The sequence below is a fragment of the Emydura macquarii genome, unplaced genomic scaffold (assembly GCF_026122565.2).
Source record: "Emydura macquarii macquarii isolate MOO-44397 ecotype Brisbane River unplaced genomic scaffold, CSIRO-AGI_Emac_v2 contig_1790, whole genome shotgun sequence".
Lineage (NCBI taxonomy): Eukaryota > Metazoa > Chordata > Testudines > Chelidae > Emydura > Emydura macquarii.
In genome coordinates this window covers 335,015-355,459 of record NW_027131927.1, presented here as the reverse complement: position 1 = coordinate 355,459, position 20,445 = coordinate 335,015, and the positions used below count along the sequence as shown (strand labels likewise).

Sequence of the window (20,445 nt, the reverse complement as noted above, 5' to 3'; positions counted from 1 at the left end):
TAACTGGTACTGTTTTATAGGCTTGGCATACATCTGTGAGGGCCTAAAGGAGCAACGGAAAGGACTGGTCACTCTGGTTTTGTGGAATAACCAGCTGACTCACACCGGCATGGCTTATATGGGGATGACGCTGGTGAGTAGATTTCAGGGGGAGAAGGCCAGTAGCTTTTGAATGGTCCTCATTTAGAGAGTAGTTTGAGGTCTACACGGGGAGCCTACGGAGAGAGGAGGAAGAGAGAAACTGTCTAGTTTGCTTATCTTATAGATGAGTGTTCTATAGCTGGGCATAATTGTTTCGCACCAGCTGAATCCAGTCACTGAAAATTGAATGCTTACAGAGTGGGTGGATGCAAGGTTCTCGTGCAGCTGCATGAACTGAAAGGACTCCTGTCGGAATGGAGAGCCAGCATTTGCAAGAGGTCAGGAAAACGAGGGGGGATGAAAAACAGGACCTGTTCTGATAAAAGGCAGGATGAGAGAGCACCATTTACCTGCTGTATGTCCTCTGCTATTCGCCCCAGCCCCGTTGGTGTGTTCTCCCGAGTGTCAGCAAGCCTAGCGCCTCCTGCTCTGACCCCCACTTTTTCACTTTGGGCTGTACCAGGCCAATGTCACTTTCACCAGCTCGGTAACCGAGGGCTCCTTCACTCTGTGGGAATTGAAAATTTAAAAAATATGGACAAAACAGTAGTAATGTCTGTAAAACTAACAGCCTGGGAAATCAGGGGTGTCCCTTATGCTCAGGAATACAGGGCCACCCTAAGAAATTCCTATTTTGAACTTGGAAGGGGCCTCAGAGAGTCAGTTATTTAGCTGTGGTTGCTAGGAGTTGATGTGGGTAAGGGTGCGCTGAGACTATTGTAATTTACCTCTTTTGCCTAACTTTTCTGCTTGTGTCCACAGCCCCATACGCAGAGTTTGGAGACCCTGAACCTTGGTCACAATCCCATTGGGAATGAAGGTGTTCGTAATCTGAAGAATGGGCTCATCGGAAACCGCTCTGTCCTCCGATTAGGCTTGGCTTCTACCAAACTAACATGCGAGGGTAAAACAGACTTTGCTTACCCTGAGGGATCCTTATTGTCAGGATTATCAATCATCAAAGCCTCTAACCTTTTTGTCTTTATTGAGAATGCAGTTGATCATGACAATTACAGGAATAATTTCACTCTTGGCTCTTGTGGTATCGTAGACATGTAGGGCTGGAAGGGACATTGGGAGGCCATCAAGTCCAGCTCTCTGCATTGAAGCAGGGCCGAGTAAACGAGATCGTCCCAGACAGGTGGTTGTCCAATTTATTATTCTTAAAAACCTCCTGCGATGGGGATTCCACAACCTCCCTTAGGAAGACTATTCCTAAACCTAAATACCCTTATAGTTAGAAAGTTTTTCCTAACAGCTAATCTAATTATCCCTTGCTTCAGATTAAGCGGATCACTTCTTATCCTACCTTCTGTAGACATGGAGAATGGAGACAAATTCTAGATCTAAAACTCCTAAACAAATTTATGAGACCCCAGAAATTCAGGATGGTGACCCTGTCAGCTATAATTCCTCTAAATTCAGAGGATTGTTTTTTGGCCCTTGATCTCCAGGGCGCATACTTCCATAAAGTGATGCACCCATCTCACAAGAGATTCCTCCCATTTGTGGTAGGCCAGACTAGTTTCCAGTGTCAAGTGCTTCCTTTCACCCTCTCCTTGGCTCAGAGAGTATTCTCAAAGGTGCTGTCGGTAGTGGCTGCCTACCTGCATCATCAGACTATAGTGGTATTCCTGTACCTCAATGATTGGGTACTCAAGGGTCGATCCTGCCAAGAAGTGTTGTCCACCACAAGGAGAGTGCTTTCTCTGTTTTTGGATCTGGGCCTCCAGCTGAACATAGAAAAACCCACGCTAACGTCTGTTCGGAATATACATTTCATAGGGATATGTCTGAATTCCCTGGCATGTGGGACATCTCTTCCCATGGACAGCTTCTGGACATTATCGTGCCTCGTCAGAACAATACAAGACAGCCCACAGACCTTAGAAACTGAAGGCAATTTCTGACCAAGTCATATGGCTGCGTGCACTTTTGTGACAGAGCATGCAAAGTAACACCCCTGCTATTTCCAGGAATGGCTCAGAATGGTTTACTTGCCAAACAAACACAGTCTAGATGAGCAGGTTTTGGTTCCCCAGCAGGTGAAGCATTCCCTAGAGTGGTGGAAGATATATCGCAATTTAGCGGAGGAGATCTACTTCCTCCAACCGGCACGGTGACAGATGCATCTTAGTGAGTTGGGGGGTGCGTCTCTGTTCCCTGACAGCACAAGGCAGATGGTCACCTCAAGACACCACCCTTCATATCAACCTTCTGGAGTTCAGAGCAGTCAGAAATGCCTGTCTTCATTTCCTTCCTCTCATCAGACACAGGTCCTTCGAAGTCGTGACAATGTGGCCTGCATGAATCAGTTGGCAAGGAGGGGCAAGATTGCGCCGAAGCAATAAAGTTGTAGAATTGGTGCATAAAGCCTCACATAAGGATCTCAGCAGTGTATCTGCTCAGCATGTCGACACAGTCAGCAGGTGTTTCTCCCAAGAATACACATTGGAGTTGGATTCTCTGGTTCTCCTTGGAATCTTTCAGACTTGGGGGGATTCCAGAAGTAGACCTTTTTGCCACAACCACTAATAAAAAATGCTACCTATTTTGCTCAAGGTGGGGGAGGGGAGTTTAGGTCGCAGTTCACTGGGGGACACTTTGTTCCTGGCTTGGACGGACAGACTGTTTTAAGCCTTCCCTTCAATACCTCTCATCCTCAAGGTAATAAACAAGATCAAGCAGGACAAAGCCAGAGTCGTTCTGATAGCCCTGACATGGTTGAAGCAAGTTTGGCTCCCTTACCTCTCGCATCTTGCACTCTATCCTCCGATAGACCTTCCAGCTGTCCCTCAACTCTTTCAGGATGCCAGATGCCTGATGCATCCCATCTTTTTTTGCCTCAGTGCTTGATCCCTGGATGGTTCTCAGGGCTAGAGTCATCCTGCTCTGCGGATGTACAACATGTGCTATTAAATAGTAGAAAAGTTTCCACAAGAACTTCCTACCTCCAGAACTGGACAAAATTTGGCCACTGGTGCAAACTGCACAATCATAGAAGATTAGGGTTGGAAGGGCCCCCAAGAGGTCATCTAGTCCAACCCCGCTCAAAGCAGGACCAACCCCAACTAAATCATCCCAGCCAGGGCTCTGTCAAGCCACACCTTAAAACCTCTAAGGATGGAGATTCCACCACCTCCCTAGATAACCTATTCCAGTGTTTCACCACCCTGCTAATGAAAAAGCTTTTCCTAATATCCAATCAAGACCTCCCCCTCTGCAACTTGAGACCATTGTTCCTTGTTCTATCATCTGCCACCACTGAGAACAGCCTCGCTCCATCCTCCCTGGAACCCCCCTTCAGGTAGTTGAAGGCTGCTATCAAATCTCCCCTCACTCTTCTGTAGATTAAACAAACCTAGTTCCCTCAATCTCTCCTCATAAGTCATGTGCTCCAGCCCCCTATTCATTTTTATTGCCCTCTGCTGGACACTCTCCAATTTGCTCCCATCCTTCCTGTAATGGGGGCCCAAAACTGGACACACTACTCCAAATGTGGCCTCACCAGTGCCAAATAGATTGAGTGAAGTGATTATTCTCCTCTGCTGGCAATGCTCCTACTAATGCCATTAGCTTTCTTGGGAATAAGGGCACACTGTTGATTCATATCCAGCTTCTTTTTCACTGTAACCACCAGGTCCTTTTCTGCAGAACTGCTGCCTAGCCCTTTGGTCCGCAGTCTGTAGTTGTGCATCGGATTCTTCCATCCTAAGTGCAGGACTCTGCACTTGTCCTTGATGAACCTCATCAGATTTTTTTGGCCCAATCCTCTAATTTGTCTAGGTCACTCTGTATCCTATCCCTACTTTCCAGCATATGTACCACTCTTCTCAGTTTAGTGTCCTCTGCAAACTTGCTGAGGGTGCAGTCCACTCCATCCTCCAGATCATTAATGAAGATGTTGAACCAAACCAGCCCCAGCACCGATCCCTGGGGCACTCAGCTTGATACCGACTGCCAACTTGACATTGAGCCATTGATCACTATCCATTGAGCCTGATTATCTAGCCAGCTTTCTATCCACTTTTTAGTCCATTCATCCAATGCTGCTACTGAATCTGTCCTGCTTCCTCTCATTCTGGAGTACCTGCTACAGCTTAAGAAATTGTCCCTCAAATCCCTCCCAAGTCATCTGACCACCCTAACAGCCTTTCATACCACTACTGAAGGTTTCTCTCCGATCATCCCACAACCACAAGGTTTATGAAAGGCTTGGGGAATCTGTTCTAACAGATAAAGGCTCCTACTTCTGCTTGGGACCTGAATTTGGTTCTCAAAAACCTCACAAAGCACCTTTTTGAACCAATGGCCACCTGCTTCCTAAAAAATATATCAAGGCAAACAGCTTTCCTAGTGGTGATTACCTCAGCCCGCAGAGTCAGAGAAGTTGGGGCTTCAATGGCAGATCCCCCTTTCACAAAATTTCACAATGATAATGTGTACTTATGGCTGCATCCCAGGTTTCTCCTTAAAGTGGCTTTTAAATGTCACCTGAATTAGACCATACACCTGCCAGTTTTCTTCCCAAAACTGCATGCTACCAACCAGAAAGCTCTTCTCCATACTCCAGATGTCAAGAGGGCGTTCTCTGTCTATCTGGATAGAACTAAATCATTTTGTAAATCCAATAGACTCGTTCTTTTGATTGCAGACAAATCTAAGGGTTCCACCCTGTCTAACCAGAGACCCTCTGAATGGATTTCCAAGTGTGTTATAACTTGCTACCAGGCTGTCGATGTTCCACCCCCGCCTTCAGCGTTTTGGCATGCTCAGTTAGATCACAGTCCACATCTATGGCTCTCCTTAAAAGTGTTCCCATTCCAGAAATCTTCAGAGCTGCTATGTGGTCTTCAGTACATACTTTCTTTAGATGCTGTACTTTGGGTCTGGTGCTGCAACTGGCAATGCAGTTATGGATGGACTCCATTCCAAAGACGGCTCCTCCTACTGGGGATACTGCTTGGGAGTCACCATGTGTCCATAGGGACACTACTCGAAGAAGTTACTCTCCCTGTGCAGTAACTGTGGCTCTTCAAGATGTGTCCCCCTATGGGTGCTCCACCACTCACCCTCTTTTTCTCTGCTTTGGAATTTCTTCTGAGACTTGGCGGTGCAGAAGAAATTGAGGGGGTGGTTTGCCCGTGCAGCTTGACGTAGCCTCAGTGCAGGGCACGAGGATACCAGTGGCACATGAGCAGGCCAAATTGACACTGCTAAGGAAAATCTTCAATTGCACTCCAAGAGTGGAGCATCCATAGGAGGACACATCTTGAAGAACCACAGTTAATACACAGGGTGAGTAACCTCTTCTTAATGACTTAGAAGACCTGGTCCATTCCACAAAGAGCCTACAATCTATTTGTTTATAAAGCATCTAGTTGTTTTGGAATCCATGTAGTAATTACTAGTATGTATGAATGAGTTTTCCAAATTGTAGCTCAATGGGAATATGGAAATTATCTGTTGCTATGTTAGATACATAGAGTTTCTTTCATCTTAAAGGATCCCAGTCTATATAAACTGTATATACAAGAAACAGTTGAATCCCCACTAAAATGCAGATACTTCTGATTTAGAAAACATCTGCTTAAACATGCATAAAAGAACACATGAGTTTAGGACAGGAAGTGAAGAATACCATTTCCAAACTGTAGCAACTGGTGGAATGTAGGAAGGCAAAATGGCATTACCAAATTGAAATACACCTAGAGCATAAGTGCTTGCTTTCATCCTTCCTTGTCAGAAAGTGCTTTGGGGTCTTTTATTTATGGGTGGACAGGATGTTGTATTTTCAATTCATTGAAAACAAATGGAGTTAATAGTTAGATTTTTGTAGAGTAGATTGTAACAGTAGCAATGATCTAGACACATTTCTGTAATGAGAAATGGGCCCCATCTCCATAACTCTTTTCTAAAGTTTACTAGTAAGAGCCAGGGAAAGGCTGCGAGGTCAGCCAGTTTCTTTTTCTTTTCTATGGTCATGGTTCATCATGGGAGGTCTTTCTTCACCTACAGGTGCTGTGGCGGTAGCAGAATTCATTGCAGAAAGTCCAAGGCTCCTTCGACTAGACCTGCGAGAGAATGAGATTAAAACAGGGGGTCTGATGGCATTGTCCTTGGCACTGAAGGTCAATCATTCTCTGCTCAGGCTGGACTTAGACAGGGACCCAAAAAAGGAATCTGTAAGTTGCACTGCTGTGTTTTTTGTGCATATGAACTTTCAGTGTGGTTCTGGATTGATATTACGTCTCAGAGAATATTCCTTCCCTCTCTGAAGCTACTCACCGCAACCAAGCCTATTTCTATAAGCAACCAAAGCAGTCGTTTCCTAAACTGAATGTTCTAATGCTGGGCCCAGCAGGGACATCCTGGGTCAGCCCCTGCCATAATAACTTCTGGTCATCCTTTTTGGTTGGCAAAGGTGTGCGCCCCAGGGTCATTGTGTCTGGCTACTTCATCTACTATAGCAACATGTTGAAGGTAGACCAGTCCTTTGTCACATTCATCAGGGGGTTGTTACTTTAGAAACCTCCCATTAGAAAGCTCCCAATGTCATGTCACATAATATGTCATGGCATATTAATGGGGTCCTAAGTAAGCTGCTGACAGTTCCTTTTGAGTCACTCGATGCCTTTCCGCTCCAGCTTCTAACATGTAGGGTCATTTTCCTGGTGGCAGAGACTCTGCTCACACAGTAAATGAGCTTGCTGTAGACTCTGGTGATTGCACACCCTCCAGTGGATGATGTGGTGGTAATGAAGTTAATCAGTCTGTCAATCATTTTGCCACTGTTTTCTTTTATCAGTGTACCTGTCCAGGTGATTCGCTTCTTCACAGGCTGTTCAAAAGTTCTTTTGGATTCTTATCTACTTCAGATAACAGCTCTCTGATAATTCACCAAGCTTTTTCTTACTTAATGCTAGCTCTCTAGTTTCTGCTCTCGGAGAATACCATGTATCTAAATGGCTGCAAAACTGTCTCTCATGGTCAGGTCATGCTGAGGCTTGTTGTGTATGGCAGAAGTCTGCTTCGGCAGACTTGATCTATTCCCATCCAGGAGATTTTCAAGGTAGCCACATGGGAATTCTTTGCATGCCTTCAGCAAGCACCATTGTTTGGATTCGTAGACTCTAAGGGACCTTTGTGATCATCTAGTCAGACCTCCTGTATAGCACAGGCCATAGAACTTGATTAGGCATCTAGATAGGAATAAAAATTGGGTCTGTTAGAATTTTCCTTGGCTAGGGGCATCCAAATTCTCTGATCTTTTACTGTTTTTACTCAGTTTTTGGAATACCTCTATCATCTTTTCCCATTTCTTATATTGAGAGACTTCTCTAACGATATACTTCAAAACGACAATGTGGTTTTTTTAAATACCCTTTTAAAATGTTTTTGCTATTTTAAGATGCATTCGCCTTGGCTGTGCTTCCTACAATGTGTTGTTTCAGTCTCCAGTGGCAGACCATGAATGTATCGTTAGCAAAATGATAGTTACTTACTTGTAATAATGGTTCTTTAAACATATCCATGACATCACTTGCCCACCAGTCATTCCATAGAGTTGAGTCAGTCCTTTCTATTCCTGTGAGAGTGATTTGACCTGTTACTTTTTAGTATTTGCATTGTGATGACACACAAATCAGACCCCAAATCAGGATGGGTGAGGATCCTCCCATTGCATTGGGTCTTGAACACAGTGAGAGACAATCCTTGCCTCAGTGTTAGTTTAAAAAGGAGTCATAGACTCGCATCCTTGGAAAACAGCAATTACAAATATGTAATTTTCTCATTCCATCTTGTGTCATGGCAGGAAAACAAAACAGGCTATTGATTGTAGTCACTTAATGGGAAAATTTGACTATCTTTTTAAGCCAGAATCTATTGGCTTTGCTAACAAAGCCCCCCTCGCTTTTAATCAATTACATCCAAATACAGTAGATGGACGGGTTATTCTTATAACTGTAATAAATGTTTGCTGAAGTTTTAGTTGGTTACCTACCCAAGTGGAGTTAGAGGTTTATCACTGTTCCCATGTTCTCTGTAAGCAATTGGAGAGCCTATGAAATTGGTGCAGAAATCGATGCTGCAGTAAGATTGAGTCGTGCCAAGAGAGCTGTAGATATGCTATATGCTGTATCTCAAATTATCTGCCGTTTCAGCAGTGTTTCTCTCCCTCTTGCAGGTGAAGAGTTTTATTGAAACACAGAAGGCTCTTTTAGCAGAAATCCAGAATGGTTGCAAGCGCAACTTTATTCTGGCCAAAGAGAAAGAGGAGAAAGAACAGAAACTGCAGCAATCTGCCTCTATGCCAGAGATCACCATCACCGAGCCGACTGAGGAGGGACTGGTGGAAAACAGCCAAGATGATGGCATAGCAGCCATACCTGAAGGAGGAGAAGTTGGGGAGACTTTGGTGTCCAAAGAGAATAGGCATACAGACAAGGCAATAAACAATGATGCAGATGTGGTGACCTATTCAGACTCTGATACAGATGATGAGGTAGAGACTGGGTTAGAGACTAAAGATCTCAGTAAATCACAGAAAGAAAACGATTGTGTTCATGTAGATAATGTGCCTCAGACATTTCTTTCTCCTGAAAAGACAAAGGATGCACTTAGATCAGAGGACGGAAATGCCCCTTCAAACATTGCTGGAGAAATAAAGTGTGAGCCCAAAAGAGTGGGGAACATGGGGAATATGCCAGGGGCTCAGGAACATGCTAACTCTCAAAAAAATGAGAGGAGAATTTCCGTTTCCAGTCCTGGGCGAGGCCATAAAATCTTCGTGGTGACACGAGTGGAAAGTCTACCAGAGAAAACAGCAGAAAACACTACACGGCTGAAGGAGAATGTCTGTGCCCTGCAAGACGATGCAGTGAATCAGTCTAAACCGATAGCTCAAACCCTGCCTACTGAGACTGAATTCTTGGACTTACAGGCAAATGGGACCGTTTCCAAGTTGGCAGCCAACTTGGAAAATGCACCGACAGCCGGAACTCCTGGATCAGTTTCAGAAAAGATGAACTCTGGGCTGTGCGAGAACGCAGTCTGTGAAACCTCACTTCCTAATGGGCTAAAGACAGATTTTGTTCGTGCGCTACCAGACACGTCCTCAGGTTGTGATGGGAAAATGGGGAGTTGTGCTGTCGAGCATGGTAAGAATGTTTTACATTAGTCTAGAATTTATTCTCTGCTGTGCTGAATTTAGATGTCCAAAAGAGAGGTTTTCTGATCCCTGTTTCCTTCTCATACTCCTGATAGCCACTAAAAAACATTTCAAAAGTCTGTCTCTTGGGGGCCAGTGCAGGATTGTTCCCTATACTATTTTCTGCAGTGTTTTAACTAATCTAATTCTGAATCTTCTAAGTGAGGGAGGGTCTTCCACCACTATTCTATTAATTTATTTCATGGTCTGATAGGTCTCGTGGTCAAAAGGTTTTTCCTAATTCAGGCTGAATTGTTACTCCCAGCTATATTTAATAGTTCATATAGTTGTATTAAGCTATACTTAATGTTAAGTATGTATTAAGTAAATATTATATTAATATATTATAATATAATAATTATATCCTATTATATTAAGTAAATATATAGGTAATATTAAGTAAATATTAAGCTATACTTAATATTTAATATATTTGTATTTTTAAGGCCAGAAGGGAAAACTATGATCATCTAGTCTGACCTGCTGCATAAAACGGGTCAGAGATTGTCCCCCAGACAAGCCTGCAGGGAGGGGAATTATTTTCCCCTTTTATCTGAGTGAATGCTGTTGATCCCAATAACTTGAGGTTCTAGTTGTAGAACACCTCAGAATTTGGGCCTGAAGCATTTGCTCTGCTGAAGCACCAGAACTGCTCAAATTTTGTAGAGAGCTGTACTATTTCCCCATACTGGAAGCCACACTGTACGAGACTCGCCAAAGAGTTAATATAGATGTAACGAGGCAAAAACATAGCCAAGAATTGATCATAAATATTCCCTCCCCCACCCCCCAGTGAAATAACCCAAGGGATTTAAGGAAGCAACCTTGGACTTCCGATTCTATCTCAACAAAAATTACCTTTAGAGTGTATTGGTCTCTCCAAGGGCTTGAGAAAATTAAAGCTGCCCCTAGTGATTTGATGTTGGAGGTGTGGAAGTGAAGGAGACATGCTTGCACATTTGTTGGTCATGCCCTATTGTTTTAACTTGCGGGATGGCATTAAAACCAGAATAAACATGATCCTAGATACTTCACTTGACTTTAAAGTAAGTACCTGAATTCTGGGTCATATGCCTGGTAAATGGAGTCTGTCACCATACCAAAGGGGATAATTTCACAGAGTTTTGTTGTCCAATTTTGCAACCTTGGAAAAGAACAACTCCATTCCATGCCAGGTGCAAACTTTGTTGTAATGGACTGGCAGACCTGGTTGCGAAGAAAAGCCTGAAAAAACAGTTCATTTGGTCAGTTTCCTAGAGTTGGTCAAGTAAAGATCTGTGCAGAATGCCTGGATCAAAGTAGGGGGATAGATCCACGCACTTTCTCTTGATCTCTTCTCTCCATACCACCCTTTTCCCCCTCTTGATTTTGATTTCTTCAATTTTTGTTTGATCTTTTTTTTTTTTTTTTTGGTGCCATAAAAATATATATATATATATGCTTGGAGTACTGCAGTTAATTATGTGGGAATCCACGCACCATGTGACTATCTTGGTCTTTTCTCTTGTACTTGTGTAGCAGGTGGCATACTGCCTAGAACTAGTTTGGTTTGTCATGAGAAACAAGATTGAAAACGTTTAATGAATTAAAAAAAAAAGAGAGACCTTGCAGGTCAGCATTCCTAGAGTCAAGTTCCAGAGGGGTAGCTGTTTTTGCTGTATACAGACTAACACGATGAGAGTCCTGTAGCACCTTAAAGGCTGACAAATTTCTGTGGGCATAAGCTTTCGTGGACTGCAACCCCCTTCATCAGATGCATGAAGTGGAAACCACAGATAGGGGGTGTATATATATACATCCAAGGGTAAGGAACATAACAATGGGGAGGGCTAATGCTAACAAAATTCCTACTGTCACTTGGTTTAAAATGGGAGGGAATTCTATTTTTGTTGAATGGAGTGAGAAGGGCATTACTTTGCAGTAAGCGGGCTCAACATAGGGATATTTGGGTGAAGTTAAGAAGTTTGTGTTGTCCAGGAGGTCAGGTGAGATGATGTGATGGTTGCTTCTGGTCATTAAACTTTAGGAGACTCTTAACCTTTGATTGCTTAGTCTGGGAGCACCAGTCTCTCTGTATAAATACAATAGGAGGGAAACAACATGCTGTTTGAACACTTACTTCTCGTCCATCCCAGGCTTCCTAATTTACCTACTGTACTCATCCCAGGTTTGGAGAGTGACATGGTGCTTATTTCTTAATGAAAATGAATTGGTCTTAAGGTTGCTAATTATTGGGGTTCACCCTTGTTTGTTTTCAGAATTAAACTGTTCCAAGAATGAGAAGGAACTGGAGGAATTGCTCCTAGAAGCAAGTCAAGAGACCGGTCAGGAGCCACTGTGACATTTTAGGTAAGGAGACTTTGCTAGGTTTGAACGGTATTCCTGTCACTCATGTGACACAATCAGGTCTGAAGGAGACTAGTTTCCGAAAGCTGCTGCTGTGATGAAGTGAACAAAGATTTCTTTTTCCCCACCATTGTCTCTACAAAGTCCTGGTTGCCACAGTTGCTCTGGGTGTGAGACAGGCTAGTGATTCAGACACAGTCAAGCATGTCTGTAATGAAAAACAAATCACTACACAACTTCTAGACCTAGGTCAAACTGACTACACACGTTCCAAAATATTTTCCCTGTGCAAAAAAATAGTCTGTGATCATGTAGTTTTATGAGAATGCATGCACACAAGGAGGCGGTGTTAGGCTTCAAGGCGTTTCTTGTGGTATTTCCTAACTTCTGAGGGCCTGTGACTTTACAACCCAAATATCATGTTTTCAGTACCGTTTTTTGTATGTAATTTATTTATATCGGTAGTTTTTCAACCTTTTTTCATTTGCGGACCCCTAAAAATTTGAATGGAGGTGTGCACCCCTTTGGAAATCTTAGACGTAGCCTGCGCCTGGGGCTGCGAATGGGGTTGGTTTGGCATGATTTGTTCTTGACAGATCCATGTTGGCTATTAATTATCACCCTATTATCCTCTAGGTGCTAATAAATTGATTGTTTAATAATGTGTTCCCATATCTTTCCAAGTATCGAAGCTAGGCTGACTGGTCTGTAATTGTTCCCCTTATTAAAGATAAGTACTGTTTGCCCTTCCCTAGTCCTCTGGAACCTCTCGCATCCTCACCCTGAATGGGGAGCAGGGTTGGTTATCGCACGCCCAGAGCTACTGAGCCCTTTCAGTGCGCTCTTTCAGTAGTGGGACCGCTGGACTCTAATCCAACTGATTAAGATGGTGTCATTGATCTACAGGATCTGTGGTGTGCCCCAGCCTTTAAACAGGTCCTTAGAAGTTCTCCTTCCTTCTGCAAGACCCACAAGGCACAGTCTTCCTTAAGGGCAGGCCACATGGCCTCATGCCACTGAGACTGAGCTTCTGAACTCCAGTCCTCCTGCTTCTCACCTTGTGTTCTGCCCAGCAAATCTCACTGCCATAGTCTCCTGTTCTGAGACTTGTGCCCTCTTCTGGGACCAATGCACCTCAGCAAGGATTTGCAGGGACACGAGGCAGCCTTTTCAAAACGGGGGTTTATTAGTCAATAGTCAGTATTGGGAATTAGTCAGTATTGGGAAGTCCTTAGGTTAGCAGAGAGAAGCACAGATTGAGAGAGAGTTCAGCCTTGCCAACATCACAGCTCTATCCAGCCAAGCTGCTTAAAATCCGGTTTGGCTCTCTGTCAGTCCCAAGCGAAAGCTCTGTGTCCCTCTAAAGGCCAGCTCTTAACACAGCCACCTGACACTTTTTGGTCCATTGTCGTGGTCCTGCAGGATCCCTGCTGAGTTCAAAGGTTCTGCCTGCTGGAGTTTCCCATCGTTAGGTATCAGTTATTCAGTCCTTGGGGTTCCTTTGTCTTTCCAGAGCCTCCATTGATATGGGTTGGTTTCAGCTACTCCCTAACAACCCATTCATATCACCCCAGACAGTTACATGACCCAAGCACTTCATGTCTTCTCTTCTATCCCAGGAACATTTTAATTAATCGCAGTTAACTCAAACAATTAATTTTGAGTTAACTTGATTTAAAAAATTAGTCGTGATTAATCATAGTTTTAATTGCACTGGTAAGCAATAATAAAATACCAATTTAAATTTATTATAAATATTTTTGGATATTTTACTATATTTTAAAATGTATTGATTGCAATTACAATATAGAATAAATATACAGTGCTCACTTTATATTTTTATTACAAATATTTGCACTATAAAAAATAAACAAGAAATAGTATTTTTCAATTCACCTCATACAAGGATTATAGTGCAATCGCTTTATCGTGGAAGTGCAACTTACAAATGTAGTTTTTTTGTTAAAAAACTGCACTCAAAAACAAAACAATGTAAATCTTTAGCATTTATGAGTCCACTCAGTCCTACTTCTTATTCAGACAATCGCTAAGAGAAACAAGTTTGTTTACATTTACGGGAGATAATGCTGCCTGCTTCTAACTCTTTGTGGTTATATTAGTTAGGATAAAATAACATAAGGAATATATTTATAAGGATAAGAAATGCTCCTGTCTCAGGGCACAAGCCAACCACTGACTGCTGGGGTTAGCAGCACGCTGCCTCGCTAGTCTGGCTGTGGGTGATGGAGATTTTTGCACCTTCCTCAGGAGCATCTGATACTGACTACTGTACGAGACAGGTCACAAGACTGCTGACTTGTATGGCAATTCCTGTGATGTCTGACTTTGTGTTTGTTCTCTCTCACAGTTCCTCTGGGTCGATCTGCATTGAGCTGAGACTGTCTTGGGAAATGCCTGTGTAGCTTTATTCCCTTCCCATTCCACATGATTCAGAAAAACCTTGGTCTGCAGTACAGAGGTTATTTTTTTCAAAACAATGTGATATTTCCTGCCCTAGACACTTCCCCTGATTCTTGGCTTACCTATCCTATAAGGAAGGACTTTGATATTTTCAAGATGATTCAGGAAGGGAAGGAGAACAGCGATAAAATCTTACCAAAAGTGATTTTCCTACCTGATTCCAAGGTGAGCTATGGCACCTGATGGGAAATGGCACTACTTTCTGATCTTCTCTAGACACTAGCTGACGAATTTGTGTTTTTCTTTCTATATTTCTCTGGAATTACCACTGTTACCGAGTAATTTGTAAGGAGAAGATATCATCAACCCTGGAGACCAGGCATTGGACAGGAATATTCTCCAATTCAAATGGGAGATTAAAAACCCAAAGTCTCATGGTCCAGGCTTGGATTTGCTTTCCACACACTACAGGTGTCCCAGTTCTCTGAAGGCCGGTTGAAGAAAACTGTGTTTTGTAACATGGACCTGCTAGCAGAATGGTTGCACATGATCATGTTCTGGGGAAGAGTGGCACTGACAAGCTGTACTCACCTGTTGAGAAACTTGTATCACCAGACAAGCTGAGCAGGACAGGCTGCATCCTCAGCCACAATGGTTATTTATTTTAAATTCCCTTTTTTGGTATATATTTATCATGAGTTTCAAAGTACTGAACAGGATTTAACTTAGAAAACAACGTAGAGTTTTAGTCTAACCTGCAACCTTTTTGGGACTTCCACTCCTGGTTTGCAGAACTCTGCCAAAAAGCACCATCAAAAGTACCTTCCCATGCAAACCCTTATACAAAACACCACAATGACACAACTAGCCTGTGTGCATGTGTGCACCCAGACACGCGTTTGTGAGATCCACGTTTCAGGGAGCTCCCTGCCTGCGATGCATTTAAGAGGCAGAGCTAAGACCCTTGAGGATCAAGTGGAATTCCTTACATTGTCGTGTCTCTCTTGGGGGAGAAGGAATCATCATGGCTGAGTCCAATCGAGTTTCCTAACGTTCTAAGTTTCAAAGAGAAGGACAAATGACCCCCTTTAGCAGTTTCTCAAAGCCATATATATGGAATTGACAGTGTGAGAAAGAGGGCAGGCTTGGGACTGACTCAGTCCATTTGTGGACTCATCCAGCAATCTAATACTGACCAAGAGGCAGATATGCAGTAGAAGTAGCTGGACTGTCTACATTTTATTACATTAAAGGAAATCTAGGATCACCTGGTTTGTTTAAGTTACTGCCCTCCTGTTTTGGATTTTCCAACTCCTTTGCTTTCGGCTGGGGAGCGATTCAGGGGGCATGGGTCACCATTAACAGATGAACAGGAATTTGACTTTTCATGATTGTGTAAGTAGCTTTCATTTAGCTGGTCAGTGGGCCCTTTGATTCAGTGTAAAATTTTGCTTCAGAGAATATTTGCCCTTTTTACCAAAGGTTTTTTGGATGAGTTTTCAATTCTGCATTGGAACATGCTCCATTCTCTAAATTGTGCTTACTACAGAGAATCCCAGAGGCTGTCACACCGTGGATATGATGAACATACTATTAGAGGTGCCTTTCCTTTACTCATCGCACCAAGGGAAGGAATCTGGTTGCTCTGGAAAAGGTGTTCAATTTTCTCAGGGAGGGGCCTCTCTCAATGTCCCAGGGCTTGTGAGATTTTGCTGGCCGAGCACTCTGGTTTTGAGAGTGCGGAATGGGTCATTGTTTTAGTCTGCACAGTCCCACCACGACATACCGCACCCTACACAAAGCACGACACCCAGAGAGGCCATTATTCTGAAGTCACTATTCCAATGGAAGCCAGAACTGCCAGGGGGCAGATCCCTTCACAGTTTGGGAATCCAAATGAATGGAGTGCCTGCCCTATAACCACAGCCAGAGAGAGGAGCTGGCCTGCTGGGGAGGAACCAACAGTTCGAAGGCAGCATTGAGGTATTGGACAGAGGTCTTCAATATAGCACCTGCAAGAGGAACAATCAAAGAAGGGAGACAAAATTATGCAGCAGATGTATTACCGTGTAGCAAAGCCTGTTTAGTGTAAAGTCTGAATGGCGTGGGTCATAAGAGATTGAACCATCTTTATCCTTGAGTTGAAGAGGAAGGAAGACACGGTAGGTTAAATTAGGGCTTGAACTACCATTTTGGTTCAAATCTATGGGGAAATGGCAGCCTTACACCCCACCCCTCCAACTGCTATCAGAAGAGAAATATTTCTGTATATGAGGATTACTGCTCTGCTGTGAAGAGAAATCTTGGAAGGAAACTACGGTACTAATCTGTAATTTAACAAATGTATTGTATAAACTGACAAGAGAAACAGCCTAGAGAGGGGCTGTAGGTAGAATTTAAGCTTTTTTTTTTTTTTTTTTTTTTTCTTAAGTGCAATAAATCTATCAGGGAGCTGTGAGGGCACTTCGCTGCATGGGAATCAAGGCTGGAGATGCAGACATTTTAGCTCTTCATGCACTGCAACTGAATCACATTAGGAATTTGCTGCATTAACACTACATACAAAGGATGGTGATTTATTTGCTAATGTTTGTCATTTCTTTCTGTTGTGTATTTTTGTTAACACTGTTTTCTAGTAAATGAAAACTGCATCACTGACTCCTCCTGTCTGTTTGGTACCTATAAATGACACTTATTTTGTCCATGGCAGAGAAGAGAATGTGAGATTTCAGTAGAACTGAAGCAATACCCTTTTCAAAGCAACTCTGCAGAGCTAGTGCTACCATCCACTATCCCGGAGAGGAAGAGCTGTTAGGAAAACCAAGACAGTGGTTTGAAGTTCTGCATGGCACCTCCGGGTGTGAGCGCGATAGGGCAATCTCAGTCCAGTGGCTCTGCCTCTGCAATGCTTGTGTCCCCTCTCCAGATATCCCTGTTCAGAATCTTCATGCCCTTTTCCCTTTGAAACGTAAAATACCTGTCGGGCACATCCCTGTAGCTACACGAGGATCTTCAGTGGGGTTTTCAGATGCACGCAAGTGAGCTCAGAGCACAAGTCTGGTGCCCTTACGTGCTTTTGAAAACCCACCCCGGGAGTTTCTCATCTCTTCCAAGAAGCAGAGCCCCGAAGCTGGTAAGGAACGCTCTCAAGGCTCAGTATAGTTTGACCACATGGGGGGGCCCATTGCAGGCTGTGGGGAAATTGGCAGTGATCTTCTTGAGATCTCTTGCTGCTCATTGTTAACGAGTTATTTGTGTAAGAGAAATGCTGAAATATTGCAAATCACAAAAATGAGATTTTACTCAATATTGGTGGCTTACAAGCAGCAGCAGCTATCAGATACTGATCCCTAGGCTTTAGGTGATGGTGACCATGTTATTCCAGACAGTTCTCTGCTATACATGTGACAGATAGTTGAGCTACATCTAAGACGTTTTTTGGTGGTCTCCATTTCTTCCTCTCTGTATGCTGCCCTGTCATGGCTTTGTCCCTGTGTGTAAGCAGGCCCCACTTAATGCTGGACTTTCCAACATGGGCTACTGAGTTGGGAAGTTTAACGTGAGATACTTCGTGAGCAGAAGGAAGAACCAGGCAGCCCTGTGGCCGTTCATAGTAGTAGGTGACCCTCTCCACAAGAAGGAGCAGACAAGTCCACATGCAGACCAGGTGTGCTTAATTGGGAGAAGACTATTGCAGCCATACTGCAGAGGTGCAGCCTTCATACCATTTTGAGTTTCGATTGAGTTTCCACAGGCACCTCTGAAGCCACTCCTGAGTTCCTTGGCTCACAGAGCCATTAGTTGCAGTGCATCTTTTCCTGTGGCTGGAAAAGCAACAAGAATTAAGCTGTTCTGCCAAAGAAATTGTCCTCTGGCATTTGCTCCCGTGAGGTGTGCTCAGCAGTCTGCATGGGGAGCCGGATTTAGCCCATACAAAATTCAGTATTGCTCAACACTGAGAAGCATTTGCCTAGTGCCTTTTGGTGCCGCCCTTGAATGAAGTTGTTCTGTCCGTCGTTCCGAACCTTTCAAGAGGAATACAATTCATCATTAGGGCTACATAAAACTAGGACCCCAAGTTTCCTAGTAGACCTATATAGAGTTGTCTTGTCACGTCCCTCTTACTGCTTCCTCGATTATGCTCTTCTCCAAGAAACTTAGATTTCTCTTTGTTTTCTGTCAGCTGTTAGCCTGGACTATCTGGCCCACGGTAATTTGTACATCTCTGGTGATTTAACAGGAATAGCTGCTAAGACTATCAGCAGCAGATATTAAAGCACAGAAATCTAGGTTTGGTTAAGGATAAGGATCTGAGCTGAACCGCAGAGTGAAGGATTAAATCCTCTGCTCAGCCTTCTGGGCGGTATTTTCCTTGCCGTATTTCTTGAAGCAGAGCAAGACCCACTCTGGCACATTAGGCTGCTGTGGAGAAGGTCTAACTGCCCTCGGGTGCAGTGTGCACATCTCCTGTTGTTGTTTCTTGATCTGCACTGAAATGAGACCATGACATGTCAGTCATACACTGTAGGCACCATATTAGAAACCTTTTGCAGGTGTGTTACAGGGCAAGTGCCGCAGCTGCTTTTCAGAACTTCAGCCTCCCCCTGGAACTCTAAAATGGCAAAAGCGTCTTGTCTGGTGTCCCATTTCTGAACATGTCATGATGTGTATTGCAAAGCAATATGTGGCTGTAGGAAAACTGCCGTGTATGTTCCGGGATCATAGACGCGACCTCGTCCGATGTGACGGTTTAAACCCCAGAGGGGGGCACGCTGACCAGACTGTTTTTGCTGAAGCTGTTGAACTCTTCTGAATCTCCTTGGAACTCTGGATAGAGCAGGGATCTCACTTAGCTTAGTGATGCTTCCTCCAGAAGTTGAATTTTGGCACCTGAATCCATGCGGGGCACCTGTGTAAACGTGGTCAGATTAGCTCGAGTGGAAGTTTGGAGATTCGTAGGTCCCTCTGAAAATAGACCACTCTGATTTAGCTGCTTAACTTCAGACATCTAGGTCTGAAAATACTGGACATTGGGCCCAGTCTTGAAAGGCACCGAATGCTTCCTGCAGGGTTCACAGAATCCAGGACCTCCCTCCCCCCCTGAAGTCTGGCGTTAAGGGTGCCCAGCACCATCCCGGATCATCCCTTACTGGAGCCTTCCCACACATCATCCACCTCTGCTACTCACACTGCTTGTCAGTGTGGAAAGTAGAGCTCTTTCTGGAAGACTCATTGACTTTAAACTGAGATCACTTCTCTGAAAGAACGAATCCAAGGGGGGCACCATGAGCTTCCCAAGTTCGAACGGGGCCTGTTTCTCAGGCTTCCAGCCGATTGACACGTTTCTGCCCTTCCCATCAGAGTCTTTTAAAAAATGAGCGCAGGGAAGTAAATGGACAAAGAGACAGTTACGTAGATCCTTTTCCACAGGGTCAAATGATAGGGCTGGAAAGGGGACACAGCACGTCAGTAGCTGTGATAATGCAGCAGCTTTCGGTTCAGCAAAGAAGCTGCACCTGGTTAGAGCCTTGCATCTTTTATAACCAAGCACACCGTGAGAGAGGACCCATGACACAGAACTCGCAGCTAATCAGCTACTTTTCTGCTGTGCTTAGAAATCAGACTGAATGGTAGTGTTACCTCTGCCCCAAGGAGACTGGCTCCTGCCAGCCTCCTTTCTCACTGACCAACTGCCTCACTGGGGTGGTTTTTAGGTACCAAAAGACTTGGAAAGACCATGTAACCTGCCTTTAACTGAATGTTGACATCTCCTGTAACCCAGCACTTGGGTAGTAAAGAGTTAATATATTTCATTTCTGTTTTATTAGAAAGGCTTGTACCAGGCCAGTACTTGCTTTGTTATTAACTATGAACTATGATGTGTGTTTTACCGCATTTATGGGTTTATTGTAATACTCTTGGTTGAAATAAAGGGTTTCCTAATTTAGTCTGGGATGGTCCATTGTAATTTCCCTTCCCGTTTTCAAAAAGGAGCACTTGGCAGGTTGACTGGCCCAGACTTTTAACTTCCCCTCTCTTTCCTTTCCTCTTCGCATATCCCTGGGGGGAGAGGCTGCAGCTGGGGAGCCCCAAAGCCCTTGGAAAGGAAGATAAGGAAATGGGTGAGGGTCCCACTGCCCAAAAGTTTATTTGTAGAGGGCAGATCCCTTCAAAAGAAAGGGAGATGGGCTTACTGGTGCCCTTTCCTTGGGAGAACTAACATGCAGCCTTGGGGGGTCCATTGGTACAACTGCTGTTCCTCCCCCACACACCCCTGAGCGCCAAACCCTTCCCCAAGGGGAGGCTGGATCATCCCCAGGAACTGG

The 20,445-nt window shown here is 44.0% G+C and overlaps 1 protein-coding gene across 1 annotated transcript in view; it reads left to right on the top strand.

The window, feature by feature from the left end:
- The window catches only part of PPP1R37 (protein phosphatase 1 regulatory subunit 37), a 76,896-nt gene extending 56,830 nt beyond the window's left edge, over positions 1–20,066 (top strand). The window contains exons 8-13 of the mRNA XM_067556487.1: positions 21–133; positions 904–1,045; positions 6,160–6,326; positions 8,330–9,302; positions 11,611–11,701; positions 14,067–20,066. Coding sequence (XP_067412588.1) covers positions 21–133; positions 904–1,045; positions 6,160–6,326; positions 8,330–9,302; positions 11,611–11,693 — 1,478 coding nt within the window. The 3' untranslated portion in view covers positions 11,694–11,701; positions 14,067–20,066. The remainder of the gene's footprint in view (positions 1–20; positions 134–903; positions 1,046–6,159; positions 6,327–8,329; positions 9,303–11,610; positions 11,702–14,066) is intronic.
- Positions 20,067–20,445: the final 379 nt, after the last annotated feature.